Source organism: Macaca fascicularis, chromosome 17, assembly GCF_037993035.2.
Source record: "Macaca fascicularis isolate 582-1 chromosome 17, T2T-MFA8v1.1".
Lineage (NCBI taxonomy): Eukaryota > Metazoa > Chordata > Mammalia > Primates > Cercopithecidae > Macaca > Macaca fascicularis.
Genome location: NC_088391.1, coordinates 27,446,958 through 27,472,206, shown reverse-complemented (window position 1 = coordinate 27,472,206; position 25,249 = coordinate 27,446,958). Strand labels below are relative to the sequence as shown.

At 39.1% G+C, this 25,249-nt stretch overlaps 1 protein-coding gene and 1 pseudogene across 3 annotated transcripts in view; one reads left to right on the top strand and one right to left on the bottom strand.

Moving 5' to 3' along the window:
• Window positions 1–25,249, bottom strand: part of RB1 (RB transcriptional corepressor 1) — a 174,870-nt gene that overhangs the window by 136,263 nt on the left and 13,358 nt on the right. The window contains exon 1 of one of the 3 annotated variants that reach the window (XM_015439274.4): window positions 24,103–24,515. The exons of the other annotated variants lie outside the window; for them this stretch is intronic. Coding sequence (XP_015294760.1) covers window positions 24,103–24,153 — 51 coding nt within the window. The 5' untranslated portion in view covers window positions 24,154–24,515. Of the gene's footprint in view, window positions 1–24,102; window positions 24,516–25,249 lie in introns of those variants that run through there. 3 annotated transcript variants of the gene reach the window in all.
• LOC123569753 (PEST proteolytic signal-containing nuclear protein pseudogene) lies at window positions 14,328–14,950 on the top strand (annotated as a pseudogene).

Genomic DNA, 25,249 nt, shown 5'->3' with positions numbered 1-25,249 from the left:
CTGCTGTTCAGCAATATTTGCTGTTCTGCAGCCTCCACTGATGATACCCAGGCAAATAGGGTCTGGAGTGGACCTCCAGCAAACTCCAACAGACCTGCAGCAGAGGGTCCTGAGTCTTAGAAGGAAAACTAACACACAGAAAGGACAGCCACACCAAAACTCCATCTGTATGTCACCATCATCAAAGACCAAAGGTATATAAAACCACAAAGGTGGGGAAAAAACAGAGCAGAAGAGCTGAAAGTTGTAAAAATCAGAATGCCTCTCCGCCTCCAAAGGAATGCAGCTCCTCACCAGCAACGGAACAAAGCTGGATAGAGAATGACTTTGTCGAGTTGAGAGCAGAAGGTTTCAGACGATCAAACTTCTCCTAGCTAAAGGAGGAAGTTTCAACCCATCTCAAAGAAGCTAAAAACTTTGAAAAATGATTTGATGAATGGCTAACTAGAATAATCAGTGTAAAGAAGTCTTTAAATGACCTGATGGAGCTGAAAAACATGGCACAAGAACTACGTGACAAATGGCACCAGCTTCAGTAGCCGATATGATCAAGTGGAAGAAAGGTTATCAGTGATTGAGGATCAAATGAATGAAATGAAGCAAGAAGAGAAGTTTAGAGAAAAAAGAGTAAAAAGAAACAAACAAAGCCTCCAAGAAATATAGGACTATGTGAAAACACCAAATCTACATCTGACTGGTGTACCTGAAAGTGACAGAGAGAATGGAACCAAGTTAGAAAACACTCTGCAGGATAACATCCAGGAGAACTTCCCCAACCTAGAAAGGCAGGCCAACATTCAAATTAAGGAAATATCAAAAATGCCACAAAGATACTCCTCAGGAAGAGCCACTCCAAGACACATAATTGTCAGATTCACCAAAGTTGAAATGAAGGAAAAAATGTTAAGGGCAGCCAGAGAGAAAGGTTGGGTTACACACAAAGGGAAGCCCATCAGACTAACAGCAGATCTCTCAGCAGAAACTCTCCAAGCCAGAAGAGAGTGGGGGCCAATATTCAACATTCTTAAAGAAAAGAATTTTCAACTCAGAATTTCATAGCCAACCAAACTAAGCTTCATAAGTGAAGGAGAAATAAAATCCTTTACAGACAAGCAAATGCTGAGAGATTTTGTCACCACCAGGCCTGCCCTACAAGAGCTCCTGAAGGAAGCACCAAACATGGAAAGGAACAACTGGTAACAGCCACTGCAAAAACATGCCAAATTGTAAACACCATCGAAGCTAGGAAGAAACTGCATCAACTAACGAGCAAAATAACCAGCTAACATCATAATGACAGGATCAAATTCACACACAACAATATTAACCTTAAAAGTAAATGGGCTAAATGCTCCAGTTAAAAGACACAGACTGGCAAATTGGATAAAGAGTCAAGACCCATCAGTGTGCTGTATTCAGGAGACCCATCTCAGGTGCAGAGACACACATAGGCTCAAAATAAAGGGATGGAGAAACATCTACCAAGCAAATGGAAAACAAAAAAGGCAGGGGTTGCAATCCTAGTCTCTGATAAAACAGACTTTAAACCAACAAATATCAAAAGAGACAAAGAAGACCATTACATAATGGTAAAGGGATCAATTCAACAAGAAGAGCTAACTATCCTAAATATATATGCACCCAATACGGGAGTACCCAGATTCATAAAGCAAGTCCTTAGAGACCTGCAGAGAGACTTAGACTCACACACAACAATAATGGGAGATTTTAACACCCCACTGTCAATATCAGACAGATCAATGAGACAGAAAGTTAAAAAGGATATCCAGGAATTGAACTCAGCTCTGCACCAAGTGGACCTAATAGACATCTACAGAATTCTCCACCCTAAATCAACAGAATATACATTCTTCTCAGCACCACATCGCACTTATTCCAAAATTGACCACATACTTGGAAGTAAAGCACTCTTCAGCAAATGTGAAAGAACAGAAATCACAACAAACTCTCAGACCAGAGTGCAATCAAATTAGAATTCAGGATTAAGAAACTCACTCAAAACCACACAACTACATGGAAACTGAACAACCTGCTCCTGAATGACTACTGGGTACATAACGAAATGAAGGGAGAACTAAAGATGTTCTTTGAAACCAATGAGAACAAAGACACAACATACCAGAATCTCTGGGACACATTTAAAGCAGTGTGTACAGGGAAATTTATAGCACCAAATGCCCCCAAGAGAAAGCAGGAAAGATCTAAAATTTACACCCTAACATCACAATTAAAAGAACTAGAGAAGCAAGAGCAAACACATTGAAAAGCTAGCAGAAGGCAAGAAATAACTAAGATCAGAGCAGAACTGAAGGAGATAGAGACACAAAAAAACCCCTTCAAAAAAAATAAATGAATCCAGGAGCTGGTTTTTTGAAAAGATCAACAAAATTGATAGACCGCTAGCAAGACTAATAAAGAAGAAAAGAAAGAAGAATCAAATAGATGCAATAAAAAATGATAAAGGGGATATCACAACCAATCCCACAGAAATACAAACTACCATCAGAGAATACTATAAGCACCTCTATGCAAATAAACTAGAAAATCTAGAAGAAATGGATAAATTCCTGGACACATACACCCTCCTAAGACTAAACCAGGAAGAAATTGAATCCCTGAATAGACCAGTAACAGGCTCTGAAATTGAGGCAATAATTAATAGCTTACCAACCACAAAAAGTCCAGGACCAGATGGATTCACAGCTGAATTCTACCAGAGGTAAAAGGAGGAGCTGGTACCATTCCTTCTAAAACTATTCCAATCAATAGAAAAAGAGGGAATCCTCCCTAACTCATTTTATGAGGCCAGCATCATCCTGATACCAAAGCCTGGCAGAGACACAACAAAAAAAGAGAATTTTAGACCAATATCCCTGATGAACATCGATGTAAAAATCCTCAATAAAATACTGGCAAACCGAATCCAGCAGCACATTAAAAAGTTTATCCACCATGACCAAGTGGGCTTCATCCCTGGGATGCAAGGCTGGTTCAACACACGCAAATCAATGAACATAATCCAGCATATAAACAGAACCAAAGACAAAAACCACATGATTATCTCAATAGATGCAGAAAAGGCTTTTGACAAAATTCAACAGCCCTTCATGCTAAAAACTCTCAATAAATTCGGTATTGATTGGATGTATCTCAAAATAATAAGAGCTATTTGTGACAAACCCACAGCCAATATCATACTGAATGGGCAAAAACTGGAAGCATTCCCTTTGAAAACTGGCACAAGACAGGGATGCCCTCTCTCACCACTCCTATTCAACATAGTATTGGAAGTTCTGGCCAGGGCAATCAGGCAGGAGAAAGAAATAAAGGGTATTCAATCAGGAAAAGAGGAAGTCAAATTGTTCCTGTTTGCAGATGACATGATTGTATATTTAGAAAACCCCATTGTCTCAACCCAAAATCTCCTTAAGCTGATAAGTAACTTCAGCAAAGTCTCAGGATACAAAATCAATGTGCAAAAATCACAAGCATTCTTATACACCAATAACAGACAAACAGAGAACCAAATCATGAGTGAACTCCCATTCACAATTGCTTCAAAGAGGATAAAATACCTAGGAATCCATTTTACAAGGGATGTGAAGGACTTCTTCAAGGAGAACTACAAACTCAATGAAATAAAAGAGGACACAAACAAATGGAAGAACATTCCATGCTCATGGATAGAAAGAATCAATATCATGAAAATGGTCATACTGACCAAGGTAATTTATAGATTCAATGCCATCCCCATTAAGCTACCAATCACTTTCTTCACAGAATTGGAAAAAACTGCTTTAAAGTTCATATGGAACCACAAAAGAACCCACATTGCCAAGACAATCCTAAGCCAAAAGAACAAAGCTGGAGGCATCATGCTACCTGATTTCAAACTATACTGCAAGGCTACAGTAACCAAAACAGCATGGTACTGGTACCAAAACAGAGATACAGACCAATGGAACAGAACAGAGCCCTCAGAAATAATACCACACATCTACGACCATCTGATCTTTGACAAACCTGACAGAAACAAGAAATGGGGAAAGGATTCCCTATTTAATAAATGGTGCTGGGAAAACTGGCTAGTCATATGTAGAAAGCTGAAACTGGATCCCTTCCTTAAACCTTATACAAAAATTAATTCAAGATGAATTAAAGACTTAAATTTTAGACCTAAAACCATAAAAACTCTAGAACAAAACCTAGGCAATATCATTCAGGACATAGGCATGGGCAAGGACTTCATAACTAAAACACCAAAAGCAATGGCAACAAAAGCCAAAATTGACAAATGGGATCTAATGAAACTAAAGAGCTTCTGCACAGCAAAAGAAACTACCATCAGAGTGAACAGGCAACCTACAGAATGGGAGAAAAATTTTGCAATCTACTCATCTGACAAAGGGCTAATATCCAGAATCTACAAAGAACTCAAACAAATTTACAAGAAAAAAACAAACAATCCCATCAAAAAGTGGGCAAAGGATATGAATAGACACTTTTCAAAAGAAGACATTAATGCAGCCAACAGACACATGAAAAAATGCTCATCATCACTGGCCATCAGAGAAATGCAAATCAAAACCACAATGAGATACCATCTCACACCAGTTAGAATGGCAATCATTAAAAAGTACAGAAACAACATATGCTGGAGAGGATGTGAAGAAATAGGAACACTTTTACACCAGTGCTGGGAATGTAAGCTAGTTCAACCATTGTGGAAGACAGGGTGGCGATTCCTCAAGGTTGTAGAACTAGAAATACCATTTGACCCAGCCATCCCATTACTGGGTATATACCCAAAGGATTATAAATCATACTGCTATAAAGACACATGCACACATATGTTTATTGCAGCACTATTCCCAATAGCAAAGACTTGGAACCAACCCAAATGTCCATCAATGATAGACTGGATTAAGAAAATGTGGCACATACACACCACAGAATACTATGCAGCCATAAAAAAGGATGAGTTCATGTCCTTTGTAGGGACGTGGATGAAGCTGGAACCCATCATTCTCAGCAAACTGTCACAAGGACAAAAAACCAAACACTGCATGTTCTCACTCATAGGTGGGAATTGAACAATGAGAACACTTGGACATAGGAAGGGGAACATCACATACCGGGGCCTGTTGTGGGGTGGGGGAAGAGAGGAGGGGGGAGGGATAGCATTAGGAGATATACCTAATGTAAATAACGAGTTAATGAGTGCAGCACACCAACATGGCACATATATACATATGTAACAAACCTGCATGTTGTACACAATGTACCCTAGAACTCAAAGTATAATAATAAAAAAAAATTAAAGACTAGAGAGTTAAGACTTACTCAACACAACCAGTTAATTGTTACAGACCCGAAACCCATGTTTCCTACCACTTAATTTAGTAATCTTCCATTTAAAGGTATTTTCTTATTACATTTCTATATTGATATCCTTAACATTTTTGCTATCAAAATCCTTAATCTCATTGCCCTCATCAAGAGTTCTGTCCTCTTAACTAGGGGTCTTGATTTCCGTTTTGTTGGGAAGGCTGAAGATGCACATTATCTAAAAAACCTCATATTCTTCTTCACATCAAATCCTTTTTTTTTTTTTTTTTTTTTTGAGATGGAGTTTCACTCTTGTTGCTCAGGCTACAGTGCAGTGGCACGATCTCGGCTCACTGCAACCTCTGCCTCCCAGGTTCAAGTGATTCTCCTGCCTCAGCCTCCTCAGTAGCTGGGATTACAGGCACGCCCCACCATGCCCAGATAATTTTGCATTTTTAATAGAGATGGAGTTTCACCATGTTGGCCAGGCTGGTCTCACACTCCTGACTGCAGGTGATCCACCTGCCTCAGCCTCCCAAAGTGCTGGGATTACAGGCATGAGCCACCACCCCTGGCCCCACATCAAATCATTTCTAATCATCATATATTCTAGTCTTTCTCAAAATATTTCTGCATCTTCATCTATAAATTCCTCTTCTCTTCTGACCTAGACAAATGGATATTCTCCTCCATTCTCAAATTACAACTCTAATACCACCCCTATTCCCTCCCATTTTAGATCACAATGCCTCTCATATCCTTCAAGACCTAGTGTATTAATTCCATTCTCTGTCTTTTATAACTTCTCTAACAGTTCTCTCCCTCAAAGGTTCCCTTTGGGTACAGGGAAGCTTACAATATCTGTCCCTCCATCCCTGGACCTTATCAAGCTACTGACTTCACTACACATATACTCCCTCTCACTATATACACACACCTCTCATTGTTCTCAGTATTCCCACACACACTCACCATACACACTATCAGAGTGCACACACACTGCACACACTGAACATATACCCCTCTTACTACACAAATACTATTTTACTGAGGCTATTCTCTAAGTCCTCAAAAATCTTGGCTTTCTAAAACAAATGGCCTTTTTGAGTTCATCCAGAAAGACCTCTATGCAGCATCTGACACTGCTGCCATTTTTCTCCTTCAATATACCTCCACACAACTTTTTTCATTAGCTTTTTTAAATGCCCTCACATCCTCATTCTCTTCTCTTTTCCTCTCACAACTTTTTCATGGGGTTTCTCAACCCCATGTGCTTTTTTCCCACCATTCTCTTTTTTCCTCAGCACTCTCATCCACTCCTATAGCCCTCATCATCTCCATATACAGATGGTTCTCATATCTCATTCTGCTTTCCAGCCTGATTCCTCTTTTAAGCTCCAGGTCTCCTTTTCCAACAACAATTTGCAACCTAAAATCTGTAACTGATGTGTTTTCTTGAAAATTCAGATGAAAATTATGAAAAGGACTCAGGATAGCACTTTAAAAATTGTTGAAACAGAAGAAAAGTAATTCTTACCTAGCCAAAACAATTCCCCCCCCACCAAAAAAAGAACAAAAACTGGAGGGAAAAAAAATGGGCAAAGAACAAGCACTTTGCCAAGAAAAAAAGGTACTTTCGACAAACATATTTTGAAAATGGTAAACCTCAGAATAATGTCAATTGAAGGACATTTTGTTAAGGTACATAAAAATCCTTAAAATAGCTCAGTTTTTATAGCTAAGAATTTAACAAGTAAAAATAGAGTTAAGTCAAGATTTAGAGTAACAGAATTACATGCCTGCATTGGGGCATTCCATGTGCCCCATAAATGTGTACACTTGATATGTACCCACAAAAATTAAAAATTAAAAAAAGATTTAGTGTAATAGATGTTTGAAAAGTTATTTATAATAGCAAAAATAGTAAGAAGAACCTAAAAATCTTAATACAGAATGGTTAAACATATTGTGATAGTGCTATATCATAGAATAATATAAAACCCCAAAACAGTTTCAAGGAATATTAAGAGGATATGTAAAAATATCTAACATAGAATGTTAAGAAAAAAATAGCAGAATAAAAAGTTCTGGCTGGGCGCGGTGGCTCAAGCCTGTAATCCCAGCACTTTGGGAGGCCGAGACGGGCGGATCACAAGGTCAGGAGATCGAGACCATCCTGGCTAACACGGTGAAACCCCGTCTCTACTAAAAAATACAAAAAACTAGCCGGGCGAGGTGGCGGGCGCCTGTGGTCCCAGCTACTCCGGAGGCTGAGGCAGGAGAATGGCGTAAACCCAGGAGGCGGAGCTTGCAGTGAGCTGAGATCCGGCCACTGCACTCCAGCCTGGGCGACAGAGCCAGACTCAGTCTCAAAAAAAAAAAAAAAAAAGAAAAAAGAAAAAAAAAAAAAAAAGTTCTGCACGTATTTTGATTCCAATTTTGTGAAAAAACAAAAAAAAAGAGAAAATGAAAATATATATTAAAATGTTCATGATTATCTTCTATATGGTAGGATTCCTTATTAATCCTACATACATTTTCTAAATTATCTACAATTGTAAAATAGGAGAAAAGTCAATAAAAGTGCTACATTACATAAAGCAGGAGAGAAAAAAATTAGAAATACTCGAAAAAAATCTTTAAATTATCAAAATTTTAATCACATATATTACAGTTTAAATCAAAATCTACACTGAGTACTTGAAGAGATTACCTATTATACCGTCATTTAGTTGAGTTCATTTGAACCAATCTAATGATAACCCCTAATTAGTGACAACTTATACTTGCTTTTTTTTTTTTAACAATGCACGTACTTATAAAAGAGCTCCACCAAGTGGTGACATAAATCATCTTGGAACTATCAGAAAATTACTACTATGCATGCTATCATAACTAACACAAATTTAAGTTGCAGTTTCAAAAGTTAAAAATAATGTTCTATCTAGCTTGTACTTTGTGAAATACGAAAGATTAAAATAAGTCATAAGAAACATGTGCTTTTGTGCTCTATCTCAGGGTCAAAAGATACATCCTTACATATAGTTCATGAGACTGTAATAAGTCAGTAGCAGTAGGGTTACATTAAATGAAATATGAAGGTATTACAGAGAAATAGGGAGAAGAGCTGCCTTTATCTTTTACTACTAGATTTCCTACTTACCTAGGTGATACGTAGGAACAAAAGGAATAACATGCTAAGATGTCAGAAAATTTCACCTATATAATATGAGCTTACAGTAGTCTACTGTTAAGGACATTCTTGGATGTGCACAGAAGTAAAAGGCAAGAGTGGCAAAGCCAAGAAGAAGAAAGTAAAAACCGACCTTACCTGTACTCAATCACATTTTTGAAACAACATGTAGGAGTGAACACCATGTGAATCAGTCACCCAGTTATACAATGCCTTCGTGGGTAAGAAAGTTGATTCTATTCCCAGAAAAACATGTACCTGGCAAATTCAGATTTACCTGGCCATTTGCCCAAAAGTTGAGCACCTGGGACTCCCTCCTTTAAGAACTCTTACAGATCATGCAGTATATGGTCAGAAAAATAAAAATAAATTTGAAAAACTCCTATGGAACTCAGTTCATAAACCTATGTAAGCTCTTAACTGAACTGTGACTGACTTGCTTGCTTGCTCATTTGTCCCTATCTCAACTACTAATATGTAAGCATCCTGAAGGAAGAAAAATTGTATCTAATTCACTACTGTACCCCAAGAGCCTTGTAGTGTCCAGCACTAACACTAACATAGTTCTAAAAAGGAAAAAATAAAAATAATTTTTTTAAAAAGCTGTGGCAGTAGCTACAGAGTGATTTTTTCTCTCTTTGTTTTTTTTTTCTTTTTTTTCTCCAATATGCTCAGGGAAACAAGCAGAAACTGAACCACCAAAGTGTAAGTTAAGACTGTTAGTTCCACTATAGTTTCTTCAGCTCCCATTCACACATTGATAGCAAACTGGTAAGTACCAATAAGCGTAACACACACACACACACACACAAAAAGAATGACATTACAGACCTCATTTTCTGAACAGATGATATATAACCTACCTAGAACTAAGTTTCTGGTTAAGTTCTCTGCTTAGATTATTGAGCTCAAAGCCCAAAAATTCTCCATCCAAGAAGGTATAACCATATAGGAAAGAAAACTGCCACCATACTCAAAGGGCTACTAATTGGCTTTTCTGCAAAATAGCTACAAAACTGATGTCTACTACTCTTGGAAACAAGGTTGAAAACCATTGAGTAAGGAGATTAATTCCTACAACTCAGATCCAATTACATGGATCAACAATATCAACTCCTTTTACCAAATATCACATGTGCTGTTTCAAAAAAGGAAATCACCAACAAACAAATGAGGTGACATTTTTTTCCAGCTTTATGGAGGTACAATTGACAAATGAAAAAGTTTCTATTTAAGGTGTTCAGTGTGATATTTTGATATATCTATACAATAAGAAGTGATTACATTGGTCATTCCATATCCATGGTTTCACTTTCCAGTTTCAGTTTCCCATGGTCAACCATGGTTTGAAAATAGATGAGCAGAGTACCTATTTTGAGAGAAACAGACTACTTTCACATAATTTTTATTACAGTATCTTGTCATAATTGTTCTATTTTCTTAGTTATTGTTACTAATCTCTTACTGCGGCTAATTTACAAATTAAACTTTAATACAGGTATATATGTTCAGGATAGGAAAAAACATAGTATATATAGGGTTCAGTACTATCTGTGGATTCAAGCATCTACTGAGGGTCTTGGAACATCCTCTGAGGATAAGGGGGGACTACTGTACTACAGTTAAGCTAATTAACATATCTATCACTTCGTATAGTCACCATTTTGTCTGTGTGTATGTGGTAAAGATACTTAAGATTTCTCTTAGTGAATTTCAAGAATACAAAACATTATTATTAACTATAATCAACCATGCTGTAAATTAAGTGTCCAGAACTACTACTTTTTTTGTTGTTTTTGAGACAGGGTCTCACTCTGTCACCCAGACTGGATTGCTGTGGCACAATAATAGTCACTGCAGCCTCAACCTCCTGGGTGCTCAAGCACTCCTCCTACCTCAGAGTCCCAAATAGCTGGGACTACAAGTACATGTCACCACCTGCAATTTTTTTTTTTAATTTTTGGTAGAGATGGGGATCTCCCCATGTTGCCCAAGTTGGTCTCTAACTCTGGCCTCAAGCAATCCTCCTACCTTGGTCTCCAAACATGCTGGGATTATAGGTGTGAGCTGCCACATCTAACCCTTATTCATTTTATAACTGAAAGTTTGTACCCTTTGACAAACATCTCCACATTCTCCCCAGGCCCCCCACCCCTGCTAACCAACTTTTTACTCTTTGTATTTGACTTTTGAAAGATTCTACATGTAAATGAGATCATGCAGTATTTGTCTTTCTGTGTCTGACTAATACAACATAATGTCCTTTGGGTTCATCCATGTTGCAAATGGCAGGATTACCTACCTTTTTTAAGGCTAAATAAAATTCCATTATATATAACAGATAGTCCTTGACTTACAAAGGTTCAATTTGCAATTTTTCAACTTTACAATGGGTTTGTCATGATCTTAATGCAATTTTAACAAGATTTTTTGACATACAATGGGTTTATCAGTATATAACCCAATCATTAGTTTATCTATTCATCAAATGACAGACACTTAGGTTGTTTCCATATCTTTGCAACTGTGAATAATGCTGCAATGAACGTGGGAGTGTAGGTATCTCGTCAACATACTGACTTCATTTCCTGTGGATATATACCAAAAGGTAGGATTGCTGAATCATGTGGCAGTTTGAGTTTTAATTTTTTGAGGAGCTTCCATACTGTTTTCCATAAAAGATGTACCAATTTACATTACCACTAACACTGAACAATAGTTCGCTTTTCTCCACATCCTCTCTAACATCTGTTATCTTCCGACTTTTTGAATAATAGCTATGAGTCCTCAGAGTCCTGAGGTGGTGCAGGGTATCACATGGTGAGAGAATTGAGCATGCTAAGATATTAGCTTGGGATAAAGCCACTGATGCCACTCTCATGAAAACCAATGAATCCATGAATAGATTAATCCATTCATAAAGGCAGAGACCTCAGGACTCAATCACCTCTTAAAGTCCCCATCTTTAATACAACCATATTGGGAATTAAGTTTCAACATGAGTTTTAGAGGTGAAAAACATACAAACTGTAGCAGATGTCTTTTATTTCTTTTTCTTGCCTAATATTTCTGGCTAGATTTCCAGTACTATGTTGAATGCAAGTGGCAAAGTGAGTATCCTTGTCTTGATGCTGATCTTAGAGGAAAAGATTTTAGGTTTCCCCATTGAGTATAATGTTAGCTGTGGGCTTATCACATATAACCTTTATTGTGCTGAGGTACATTCCTTTTATACGTAACTTGTTGAGAGTTTTCATCATGAAAGAATGTTAAATTTTGTCAAATTCTTTTTCTGAATCTATTAAGATGATCAATAATTTGTCCTTCATTCTGAAGTGGTATATTATATTTATAGATTTGCATATGTTGAACCATCCTTGCATCCCAGAGATAAATCCCATTTCATCATGATGTATGATCCCTTTAATGTGCTGTTGCTAATATTTTGTTGATGATTTTTGCACATATGTTCATCAGGGATATTGACCTATAATTTTCTTTTCTTGTGATATCCTTGCCTGACTTTGGTATTAAGGCAATGCTAGCCTTGTTAAATGAGTTTGGAAGTGTTTCCTCCTATTCAAATTTTTGAAAAAGTTTGAGGATTGGTATTCTTCTTCAAATGTCTGGTAGAATTCACTAGTGAAGCCATCAGGTCCTGAAGCTTTTCTCTATTGGTAGATTTTGGATTACTGATTCAGTCTCCTTATTTGTTACTGATCATTCAGGTTTTCTATTTCTTCATAATTCAGTATTAGCTGGTAGTATGTGGCAAAAAATATGTCTCCTTTAGGCCATCCAATTTGTTAGTACATAATTTGTTCACAGTAGTCTCAAGATTCTTTGTATTTCTGTGGTATCAGTCATAATGTCTCCTCTTTCATTCCTGATTTTATTTATTTAAATCTTCTTTTTTTCTTATTCTAGCTAAAAGTTTATCGATTTTATCTTTTCAAAAAAACAACTCTTCATTTTCTTGCTCTTTTCTATGTTTTTCAACTCTTTCATTTATTTCTGCTGTGATCTTTCTTATCCCCTTCCTTCTATTAACTTTGGGCTTATTTATTATTTTTCTAGCTAGTTCCTAGAGATGTAAAGTTAGGTTACTTATCTGAAGTCCTACTGTTTCCTTCATGTTGGTGTTTATCACTACAAAATCTCCTGTTAGAACTGTTTTGCTGCATTCCACAAATCTTGATGTGCTGTTTCCATTTTCATTTGTATCATATATATATTTTTTTAATTTCCATTTTGATTTCTTATTTGACTACTGGTTGTTCAGGAACATGTTTAGTTTTCACATATTTGTGTATTTCCCAGTTTTCCTGTTATTTTTGCTTTCTAGTTTTACGCCATTGTGGTCAGAAAAGATGTTCGATATTATCTCAATCTTCTTAAATATATTAATACTTGTTTTATGGCCTAACATATGATTGATCCTGGAGAATGTTCCATGTATGCTCAAGTATAAAGGCATTCTTTCCATGGTAGTTGTCAAAATTGGTGTTTCTGAAGGACAGTGCTACTATTCCACCATCTTGCTGACATCAGCTGTCTAACCATTCTTATTCTACACCATGCTAAAAATTCTCTTAAACTGAAATTTCCATTTTGGGGAATATGTCCTGAGGAGGTACCAAGACAATAGAGGAAAGAAAGGGTCTTTCCAAAAGAGCAATGAGTTGGCATTGGAATAAGAGAATTCCAAGTTGAAAGAGAACTGAAAGAGATCATTAACCATTAAGTCTCGTGGTCTGGGAGTTTCTAGGGTTCCAAGTCATATAGCGATAATCTGGCAAGTTTTCCAATACTTTTAAAAACCTATATGTTTACTTTCAACAAAGCTACAATAACTAAAATAGCAAATACTTTACCTTCGCTAAAATTCAGCGCAGTATAGTAACACAATTTACATGATGCTGATAAAAAGCACTAGTTGGTAGCTTTGTATATCTTGAATAAAACTAGGGAAAATAATTACTTAATAAACAAAGTTTGGTAGACAGTTTCCAAAACACAGATTCAATGTGGGCAAAAACTGATAATGGGTACCTGATGATTTTCAAGTACACTGTAATTCTGAATCAATCTGTCTTTAAAAATAGTTTTTAGAATTTGAGAATGCAATATCAAGATGCATATAAACGAGGTAAATTAAAAAAGGAACATAAATAGGAAAGTTTATTTTATATTCTTTGTTTGATAAAATAATTTACTCCAAAACTCTGCTAAATATCTAGGTCTCATAAACTCGATTAAATGTTTATAGTTGAATACATAAGAGACAGAAATAACTACCAGTCTGAACATCAATAATTATGACTATCAGGCCTTTAAAATTATAATGTACATAAATAAGGAAAATTATAATGTAAATAAATAAGGAAAAAATACTTCACTGACATTATAGCCATCTATTTCAAGACTACATCTGTTAGATCTATATTATATTTGTACAGAATGTAGAGATATTTAAAGCACAGGAAAACAATTAGTTTTATTAAATTGAGACTTAAGATATCCTAACTCACCTGGAGCCTATAATAATCTCCACAACGATTTGAATCCTATGAGAGAGGTGTTACAGCAGTGTTTGATGTATCCTTCTTGTATCTACTTCTGACAGAAAGGACAAGAGTTAGGGCTTGACTCTTAACTGTTGGGAGCTGGGGGTGGGGAAAGTTAAAAGAAATACCTTGTAGCTATTTTCTATATCTAATTATTTATATCCCAACTTGTATTAGAAAGATTTCTAAAATCTTAAAAAAACAAGGCGGCGGGGAAAATGGCTGACTAGAAGGCGGGAGAGGAGAAGCCCGAAAAGTCGCAACGAGCTGGAGCTGCCGGAGTAGTGGAGAGGAAAGTTCCAGTCGCAGCGCTGAGAAGCGATCAGCTGAAGAAGAAGCTGCAGACCTCCAACAAAGCCTGCAAAGATCTCCAACTTTGGATTTGCCATAGGTAGTCAGACGACAAAGAAAACATCACCCATATCCATCAAACTTGGATCAAGTAACCCTAAAGAAACTATTCCAACTCTTGCTCCAAAAACTCTTTCGGTAGCAGCAGCTTTTAATGAAGATGAAGAGAGTGAACCAGAGGAAAGGCCTCCAGAAGCAAAGATGAGGATGAAGAATATTGGAAAGGATACATCAACATCAGCTGGACTAAACTCCTTCAATAAAGGAAAGCATGGGTTTTCTGATAACCAGAAGCTATGGGAGCGAAATATAAAATCTCATCTTGGAAATGTCCATGACCAAGACAATTAAATGATGTTTTGAAATTGGGGTGTGGGGTAGGTATAAAGTTAAAAGCAACAGTTTCCTTTTTTTAAGAATGGTGTAAGACTATCTTTGGAGCCCCTTTTTTTTTCTTTTTCATCTTTTTGAAAGATTGAGTGGTATACTAATAAATGAGAGTTTGAAATTAGAGGTAATTTATGTTTAATATACAGATTTCAAGCCATTTGCTAATTTGGTAGTTTTGTGTAATTGGTTTCCCAAGTTTACAGGTAATAAAGAAATCAGAAATGGTACCTTTTTAAGAATTGCCTATTTTTTTAGACACAACTATTAGCACATTAAGAGGGAAGCAAAAATTTATTGTCCATTTAAAGCTGCAAGCAGTTACTCTCTTAACTCCCTTATTACCTAAACTTGTCTGGCTCCCAGGAACAGCCTTATAGAGAGAGGGAGTATTGTATTGGGAGGAAGATGTTACTGAACTATTCACTGAAAGTAAATTTAGATAAAATTAAAATACAGCTTTTTTCTTTATGGGTATTTGTTTTCTTTCAAGTCATCACAAACGAGGTATTGCATTGCTATCAGTGGATACAGACGCTTAGCTCTTAAAATAATTTTTTATATGTAAACTGTTGAATATTTGAAATAGCCCACTTCATCTTAATGGGTCTTATGTATCTTCATTAGTCTTCAAAGAAAAATCATTTGCTACCAACGTAAATCAGTATTTTGAATGTGCTTCTCTTGTTTTTTGTTTATTAGCTAGGTCCTGTAAGCATTTCCACCAGAACTTGAGGCAAATCATAAGAAAGCTGTTTCTTTTAAAATACAAACCACCACCAAAACTTTAAATGTACACATTGCTTAAGTATTTGGTTGCTTTTCTTTTTTAAAAGGTATAAACACCAAAAAAAAAAAAAAAAAAAAAAAAATTAACATTGTATGAAGATGGAAAACAAGAAGATTCACTTTCTGTAACTTTGTCTAAGGATTTAAATTACTAACTTGTGAAATGCAATTTGAATTGAACTTAACTACTGGCTTTCTTACTAGTAAAATTATATGGTTTATTTTAAATGTATATATATTGACCTCTCAAAAAGCACATTTTAGATACTGAAATAGAAGGAAAGAAAATGCATCTTCCAACATTTTTTGGAATCTCACCACACATACTTTGTTAATTTGCGGGGGTTTTTTTTCATATTTTTGTATTGTATATGAACTTTTTTTCTAATGTGACAAACACATCTTTAAAAGCACAGCCACAGACCAAAAAAAAAAAAAAAAAAAAAAAAACATACAGTATAAAAATTTCCTTGAAAACTCCTACTACAACATTGTATTTGAAGGCAGCTTCAGACTGTTTTATTGGTGGTAACTGCTCGCTGAGCTCTTTTAGTCGATAATAACTCAGAGAAGCAGCCTGTGTATATTCCTAACACTTTGTTCACTAGTATTTAAGTTTAGAATAAGCCCCAGGTAAAACAATGGAAATGTATATAGAACTCTTAGTTCTTATATGATTTAATTATATCAAGATACATGAATTTAACTCACTTTAATGTAGGCAAACTATCCATTTTTGTCCATTTTCCTGTTTGTTAAAATAACATACCTCTTCTCATATTCTTTTCTTGACCCAAATGAAATATCAACCTAAGGTCAAGCTAGGAGAGAGAAACGACTGAGATGAATGTCTTTATGAAAATGCCAATAAATATGTCAAACTCAAAAACAAACAAACAAAAGACCAAAAAATCCAAAATAAGTGGGTAAAGAAAGTCAGCAATTTTTTTTTTAATCCATTGAGATACGGAGGGAAAAAAAAGAAATTGGGCATTTTTATGGAAGACAGTTTTGGATACTGTTTGCTAAATGCCTACTAAGCACCAAACACTATTCTAACTACTAGAAATATATATCAGTGAACAAAACAAAATTCCTGCTTCCTGGAGCAGAGGGAAAAAGATAGTAACCAGAAAGCAGTATAAATAGGTAAACCATATACTGTGCCAGAAAAAGAATAGAGTGCAATGGATAGAGAAGTTCAGGGAGAAGTAGGAGCAGGTTACATTATTAAGCAGAGTGGTCACCACAGGCCTCTTTGGTAAGGTGAGATTTGAGCAGAGACTATTGTATGAGCAAAGACTTCATTCTACGAGCAAATTTAAAATTTTTAAATGTGAATACCTTCTGACCTAGCAGTTCTACTTCTAGGAATCTACACTATAAAAGTACTCTCATTTGTGCATGAAAATGCATATATAAGGATAATTCACCACAACGGTTTGTAGTATCACACATTCAAAAACAAACTAAATGTCTCTCAACAATGAAATTCATAAATAAATTATGATATACCCAAAAATAAAAAATATATCCACTAAAAGGATTAAGCTAAATACAGAGGGAGATGTGCTCTTCAAGATATATTGCCAAATGAAAAAAGCAAGATATAGAATAATGCAAAACTAGAAACTTTTACTAGTTGCCTCTGAAGAGAAGTGGGTGACTTAGGGATAGGAATAAGAGACTTTTTACTGTTTATACTTTTCTTTCTTTTGAATCTTGAACCATGTGAATCCAATGCCTATTCCAAAATTACTGACGATGACTTGTTAAAAGGTGTAGATAAGTAAGACTTCAATTGGGTAAAATTAAAATCCTTGTGTATATTCTAGAGGAAGGAAAAACTGGAGGGACAAAGTAAGCAAAAACTATCAGTGGTCATTTCTATGGCTATAACTAGGAATAGAAAGAGAGAAATGTTTTTCAGGGACATGGATGGACCTGGAGGCCATTATCCTTAGCAAACTAACGCAGGAACAGAAAACCAAATGCTGCATGTTCTCACTTATAAGTAGGAGTTAGATAATGAGAACACATGGACACACAGAGGAGAACAACACACACTGGGACCTATCAGAGGGGGGAGGGTGGGAGAGGACACGGATTAGGACAAACAACTAGTAGGTATTAGACTTCATTCCTGGGCAATGAAATAATCTGTACAACAAACCTCCATGATATAAGTTTACCTATGTAACAAAACTGCACATGTACCCCTGAACTTAAAAGTTAAAAAAAAAAAAAAAAATCCCATGCAATGAGATACTACTCAGTAATGAGAATAAATAAATTGTTGATGCATATGCCAACATGAATGAAGTTCCAAATAATTATGTTAAAATAGGAAAAAAAAAAAAAAAAAAAAGTTCAACCTCTTGTGACAATGTAAATTAGTAGAGCCACTATAGAAGAATAGTATGGAGGTTCATCAAAAAAATAAGAATAAAACTACCATATGATATAGCAATCCACTACTGGGTATATAAACCAACAGAAATAAAATCAGCATATCAAAGAGATATCTGCATTCCCATGTTGAATGCAGCATTTTTCCCAACAGCCAAGACATGGAATTAACCTGAATGCCCATTAATGGATGCATGGATAAAGAAAATGTGGTACATATAAACAACAGAATGTTATTCAGCCATAAAATAGAATGAAATGCTGTCATTTGGAACCAGAGAACATCATGTTAAGTGAAATAAGCCAGGCACAGAAGGACAAATACCACAGGTTCTCACTTATATGCAAGAGCTTAAAAAAAAATTGAACTCATGGAGACAGAGTAGAATGATGATTACCAGAAGCTGTGAAGGGTAGTGGGGATGGGAGGATAAAAGAGGAGCTGGTTAATGGGTACAAAAAGACAGTTATATAGAAGGAACAAGATCTAGTGCTCTATGGAAACACTATATAGTCACCATACAGTGACTATAGTTAACAATAATTTATTGTACATTTCAAAATAACTAAAAGATTAGAATTGGAATGCTCCTAACACAAATAAATGATAAAAGCTTAAAGTGATGGATACTCCAACTACCATGATTTGATCATTACACATTATACGCTTGTATCAAAATATCACATATACCCCGTAAATATGTACACCTATTATGCCTCCATAATAATTAAATATAAAAAATTGTAAAGTAAAAAAAGAGAGCAACAGAGACCCACTCTTTATTACTATAAAGTGTGATTTATGTTAAAACAAGTCTATTTATTTACTTATTATTGTGAAAGTAAAATATAGAAAGGTAAAAAAAAATGACAAGAAAAATGTTAGTATCCCCCAAAATGCATGCTATCATGAAAGCTGGCAGTTAAAACAGTAACAAACAATTATAAGATTCATAGTATATATAAGGTTAAATTAAATTAATTAGTTAGCTTCTCAAAAAAAGCTTAATGGGTCTTGAACCAAAGATTTCTTCCATGGTTCCTCATGAAGAAGAAAACGCACTGCAGTAAATAATATTGGCCAAGAGTGAAAACTTTTATGAAGTCAAAGCCTTTAAGAACAAGCAATTCTAAAAATAGGCAGTACAATTATATATAAGATATATCTGGCTATTTCATGATGAAAGTTCATGATGATGAACTTTAATAGAGTTATCCAATACACACATTAAGTATAAACATTAGATAGTGAAAAAATAGGGAAAAATTCTTTGATTAAAATATTTTAGAGAATAGAGAAATTGAGAAAAATCAATAAAACCAGAAAAAAACTTTAAATCACCAACATTGAGAAACTTTTAGTTAGACTAACCAAGACAAAAGAGAGAAGGCTAAAATCAGGAATGAAATAAAAAAATTACTACCAACCTTACAGAAATAAAAAGGATTATAATGGCAATGCCATGAACAATAATTTGCCAATGAACTAGATAACTTAGATGAGGTAGACAAATTCCTAGAAAAATAAACTAAAACAACCGATTCAAAAAGAAACTGACAAACTGAATAAACCTGTAACAAGTAAAATGACTGAATTAGTAATTTCGAAACTTTCCACAGAGAAAAGTCCAGGCCCAGATGGCATCACTGATGAATTCTACCAAATACTTAAAGAAGAATTAATATCTATTCTTCACAAACTGCCCCATCAAAACAGAAGAGGAGGGAACACTTCCCAGTCCATTCTGTGAAAGGCCAGTATTATCTTGATACTAAAATCAGACAAAGACATCACAAGGAAAAAAACTAAAGACCAAAATTTCTTATAAATACACATATAGAAATCCTCAAAAAAAAATGAGCAAACCAAATCTAGCAACATATCAAAAGGATTATACATTGTGACCAAGTGGGACTTATTCCACAGATGCAATGTTGGTTTAACACCTGAAAATCAACTAATATACTACACCATTTCAATAAAGAACAAAAACTACATTATTATATCAATAGAAGCAGAAAAATCATTTGACAAAATCCAACACCCTTTCATAACAAAACACTCAACACCCTATAAATAAAAAATTCTTCAGCTGATGAAAGACATCTACAAAAACCCCACAGCTAACATCTACTTAATGGTGAAAAACTGGATGGTCTCCCACTAAGATCCAGGAAAAGACGACCATGTCCTTCTCATCATTCTATTCAACATTCTATTGGAGATTTTAGACAAAGCAATTAGGCAAGAAAAAGAAATAAAAGGTATCCAGATTTTAAAAAAAGAAGTAAAACTATCTCTATTTGCAAATGACATTATTTTACATATAGAAAATCCTAAGGAATTCACTAAGAAACTATTGAAGCTAATAAACTAGTTCACCAAGTTTTCAGAGTACAAAATCAACATACAAAAATCACCTGTATTTCTATATACAGCTAAGTAATATGGAAACAACCTATGTGTCTGTCAACAGTCAAGTGGATAAACAAAATGTAATATATATAAACAATGGACTATTATTCAGTCATAAAAAGAAAGGTGATCCTGTCACTTGCCATAACACAGGTGGACATGGAGGCCATTACGCTAAATGAAATAAGCAGACACAGAAAGAAAATTATTGCATGATCTCATTTACATGTGGAATCTAAAAATAGGGGGTGTCACCAAAAACAAATGCAACAAAAACAAAACTAAGTAAATGGGACTTAAACTAAAAAGTTTCTGCATAGCAAAAGAAATAATTAACAGAGTAAACACACAACCCACACAATGGGAGAAAAATATTTACAAACTGTACATCCAACAAAGGATCCAGAATCTACAAGAAACTCAAGAAAATCAGCAAGGAGAAAACAAATAATCCCGTTAAAAAGTGGACAAACTAGGTGAATGGATTGGTTTTTTTGTTTTTGCTTTTGCAACACAGTTTCACTCCTGTCGTCCAGGCTGGAGTGCAATGGCGCAATCTTGGCTCACTGCAACCTCCGCCTCCTGGGTTCATGTCATTCTCCTGCCTCAGTCTAGAGAGTAGCTGGGATTACAGGCGCATGCCACTACGCCCAGCTAATTTTTGAATTTTTAGTAGACACAGAGTTTCACCATATTAGCCAGGCTGGTCTCGAACTCTTGACCTCAGGTGATCCACCCGCCTTGGCTTCCGAAAGTGCTAGGATTACAGACGTGAGCCACCGCGCCCGGCCGAACGGACATTTTTCAAAAGAAGATACACAAATGGCCAACAAACACGAAAAAATACTCAACATCACCAATCACAAGGGAAATACCAATTAAAACCATAATGAGATACCACCTTATCACAGTCAGAATTAGCCTTATTAAAAAGTCAAAAAAGGGTGCGGGGCGGCGGCAGCGGCGCGCGCGGAGGCGGGGCCCGGGCGGAGGGCCTTGCGCCTCGTCACAGCGCGGGGGGTTGAGATGGACATGGAGGCCATTATGCTAAATGAAATAAGGAGACATGGAAAGAAAATTATTGCATGATCTCATTTATATGTGGAACATAAAAAAGGGGGTGTCACCAAAAGCAAATGCAACAAAAACAAAACTAAGTAAATGGGCCAGCCCGGGAGACCCCGGCCCGCCGCCTCACCGCTGGAGGACGAAAGCGCAGGCAGGGTCCCGGCGGCGCGTGGCAGGGGGCCGGGCCGAGTCAAAAGTCTATTTAAAAAGCGGTTAGAGGATGCCTCGGAGTGATAAAGACCTGATCCCTGGGGCGTTTGGGGACACTGGCTGCAGTTTCATCACAGTCGATCTGGACGCAAAGAGAATTTCAAGAGCTTGTTGGTCAGGTCAAGAATAAATCTATGCGTGATGTCGTCCTGATCCTGGGTTTATAGTCGTCGTCCTTTTTAAACTGCAAAGAAGCATTTGCAGGCTTTATCTCATGGGCACCGCTTGCCAACCTTTTTTTTAATTTCTATTTTTTATTTTTTATTTTTTTGAGACGGAGTCTCGCTCTGTCACCCAGGCAGGAGAACGGTGGCGCGATCTCGGCTCACTGCAAGCTCCACCTCCCGGCTTCAAGCGATTCTCCAGCCTCAGCCTCACGAGGAGCTGGGACTACAGGCTCACACCACCACGCCGGCTAATTTTTGTATTATTAGTAGAGACGTGTTTTCACTGTGTTGGCCAGGCTGGTCTCAAACTCCTGACCTCGCGATCCGCCCGCCTCGGCCTCCCAAAGTGCTGTGATTACAGGCGTGAGCCACTGCACCCAGCCGCCAACCTTTTGAGGACATGAAGCTGGCAGAAAAATAAAGCGTCGTCCCTCTGCGCGTCCCTCCTCGTCTGCTAGAACGTTTCTCAGGAATGCTCCTCCAGGGATTGCTCCCCAGTCCTAATGGGAGGCCTTTGGCCCACCACGGAGCTTTAGGTTCCCCGGGTGCTTCTCGGAGGCTGACGAGGGCATGGAGAACGTGTCGGTGAGCGCACTGGTGCAGCACGCTGCAGCGCAACGGGGCTGCTCGGGGCACCAGCAGTGAGCGCGCTGCACTGAGAGGCCACAGGGCAGACGCCAAGCCAGCTGCCAAGCCCACCGTGCACAAGGAGTAGCCCGTATTGCCTGCCTGTGGTCTTGTTGCTGACTTTGACCCCACGGGGGAGGAGGAAACTGCAGACTTTGGCCCGTTGGTGCTAGATTAAGACAATGACGATTCCATGGACCGGAACATTGGGGAAGCCATCCAGGAGTACCTGAAGGCAAAGAGTGGAGCCGCACAGGCAGGGGCTGGCAGGGGCGAATCAGGCGCAGCCCAGCCTTCCAGGGCCACAGGCAGTGGCAGTAGATGTAAGCCAGAACCATCTCACGGCAGTGCCCCGACTTCCGTATGTCCCCCTGAAACTTGTACCTGGCTCAGGTGGTGGCCCTGGCAGCCCGGTGAGATCCAGTGAGGACTAGGGTTCCGCCTCCCCCGGCAGCGCGAGCAGCAACCACTCCTTTGAGCAGAGCATTAAGGCGAAAATAGAATAGTTTCTGAATGAGAAGAGACAGCATGCGAACCAAAAATGTGAGGGGTCAATAGATAAAAAACCAGACCCAAACGAAAATTCGACCAAGTCACTCTTGAAATCCCACCAAGAGTCAGCGGCAAAGGTGGCGCATCGGCAGGGTCTGATGGGCGCCCATACGGAGTTCGCCTTTTGCAAACCTCCCGGGTTAGCAAAGGCGAACGTGCAGCCCTGAAGCCTCAAGTCCAAGATCACGACCAAGCAGGAGAACAAGGGCAGCCCAAACCCCTTGCCGCCCTTCAGAAGCACCACAGAATAAAAGTGGGGTCAAGAGGAGCGCCGGTGCCCTGAGAAGGGGAAAGCGAGTCATGAGCTCGGCACAGGCGCCCGAAGCGTCCGACTCCAGCAGCAACGACTGCACTAAGGAGGCCATCCAGGTGTACTAGCTGCAGAAAACACGCAAGGAGGCCAACGGGGACCTGCCCCAGAGGGCCCAGCTCCGGGAGGAGAGAGGACGCCTGACCCTTCCGCACTACAGCACAAGCAGCGCCACAAAAAGTGCCTTGCGCGAGACCCACAGAAAAACACCCAGCTAGAGGAAGCCAGTGGCCACCAAGGCCACAGACCCCTGCCCGGGACGCCTGGACGCTGAGCATTCCCCACAAGCTCCCGAAGAAAACCAAAGCTCCGCCTCCAGCAAGCCAGGCTTCCAGGAGCGAGTTTGTAGAACGGTCCTCGTGCCAGGCAGACATGTCCGCTGAAGTGACGTGCGCGGAAGCAATCCTGGGCATTTCCAAGACTAGCCTGCCAGACCCGTGTAAGGCAGCAACAGGTCCCTGTCTGCAAGCCCACTCTTCTACTCCCCGAACGTGCCTTCCCACTCTGACGTAGACAGTAGCTCCGTGGACAGCGACGACAGCATCAATCAGGAAATCCAGACGTTTTGAACCTCAAGGCACATTTGGGGAGTTTGCTGACCAGAGGTGAGAGCTGCTCGCAGGCTGCCCAGGGCCCACTTTCACCGCCTGGCCCCAACAGCCAGACCAGTGGCCCCAAGGCCCCTCTCTCTAAAACACCGGACCCACCTCTGAGCTGCAAAAGGAAACGTAGAGGCGGCGGCCACGCCGTGAGGCCATCCACGCCCAAGAAAACGCGGGAGGTGGTGAAAGATGGTGGCCAGGATGCCGACCACAGCCAGGTGTGAGCCGAGCCGGGCCATGAGAGGCGGGACCTGCCCATCCAGGGCAAAGCCAACAAGGTCCTGGGAGGGGAGGGCGCAGCCAGGGGGCCCGGCGACACTCGCATGACGCAGGGCCAGGGTAAGACAGATGAAGCGAGGCGTCTGGACGACAAGGAGAGCTCCAAAGACAAGAGCAGCTCCCTGGACAGTGACGAGGACCTGGACACGGCCATCAGGGACTTAAGGTCCAAGTGAAAGCTCAAGAAGCGTTGCAAGGAGCCCAGGGCTGCGTGCAGGAAGAAGGTCAGGTTCAGCACTGCCCAGACGCACTTCCTGGAGCAGCTGGGCGGGCTCTGGAGAGACTGGAAAGACCGAAGCCCGCCAGTGCTTAATAGCTGACTCTCCAAGTCCACGAGAGACAGCGGCGAGGGCCCAGGGAAGAAACCTCCCAGTGTCTGTGGCAGTATGGCAGAGAGGAAGAAGCAGGAGGGCGCCAGGAGCCAGGACACGGCCCCAGCCTTCCGAGTGAGGGGACCCGCCTCTGCCTCCACCTCTGAAGGGAATCCATTCCCCAGGGAATGCCAGGGTCCGGCTCCCAGCCCCGGCTCGCTGTCTCACGACAGCAGTTCAGTGGACAGTGACGATAGCATCGAACTGTAGATTAGTAAGTTTTTGGCGGAAAAGGCCAAGGAGTCTGAGCAGTTAAGAAGTTCAGGCAGAGGGCCCTGCTGCTTTCGGGACTGGGGGCTCATTCAGGCCAGACTTGCTGGGCAGGAAGGAGCCGGCCCCACCGCCTGGCGTATGCACGCGGAGCCAGAGGGACAGGGGGTCCTACAGCCAGCAGAAGGGCCGTGAGGTGCAGAAAGCGCTGGAGCACAGGGCGCAGCCGGCCTGTTCAGCCAGGGCGGGCAGGGGCTCCCCGCTGCTCCGGCCCAAGGGGATCTAGCACCACCGAGGAGCACCACTGGCAGTGTCTCCGCCAAGGGGCTCTCAGAGAGCAGGAGAAATGTTTACATTCAGAAAGACCAGAGCTCACAAAGGGCCGAGAATGC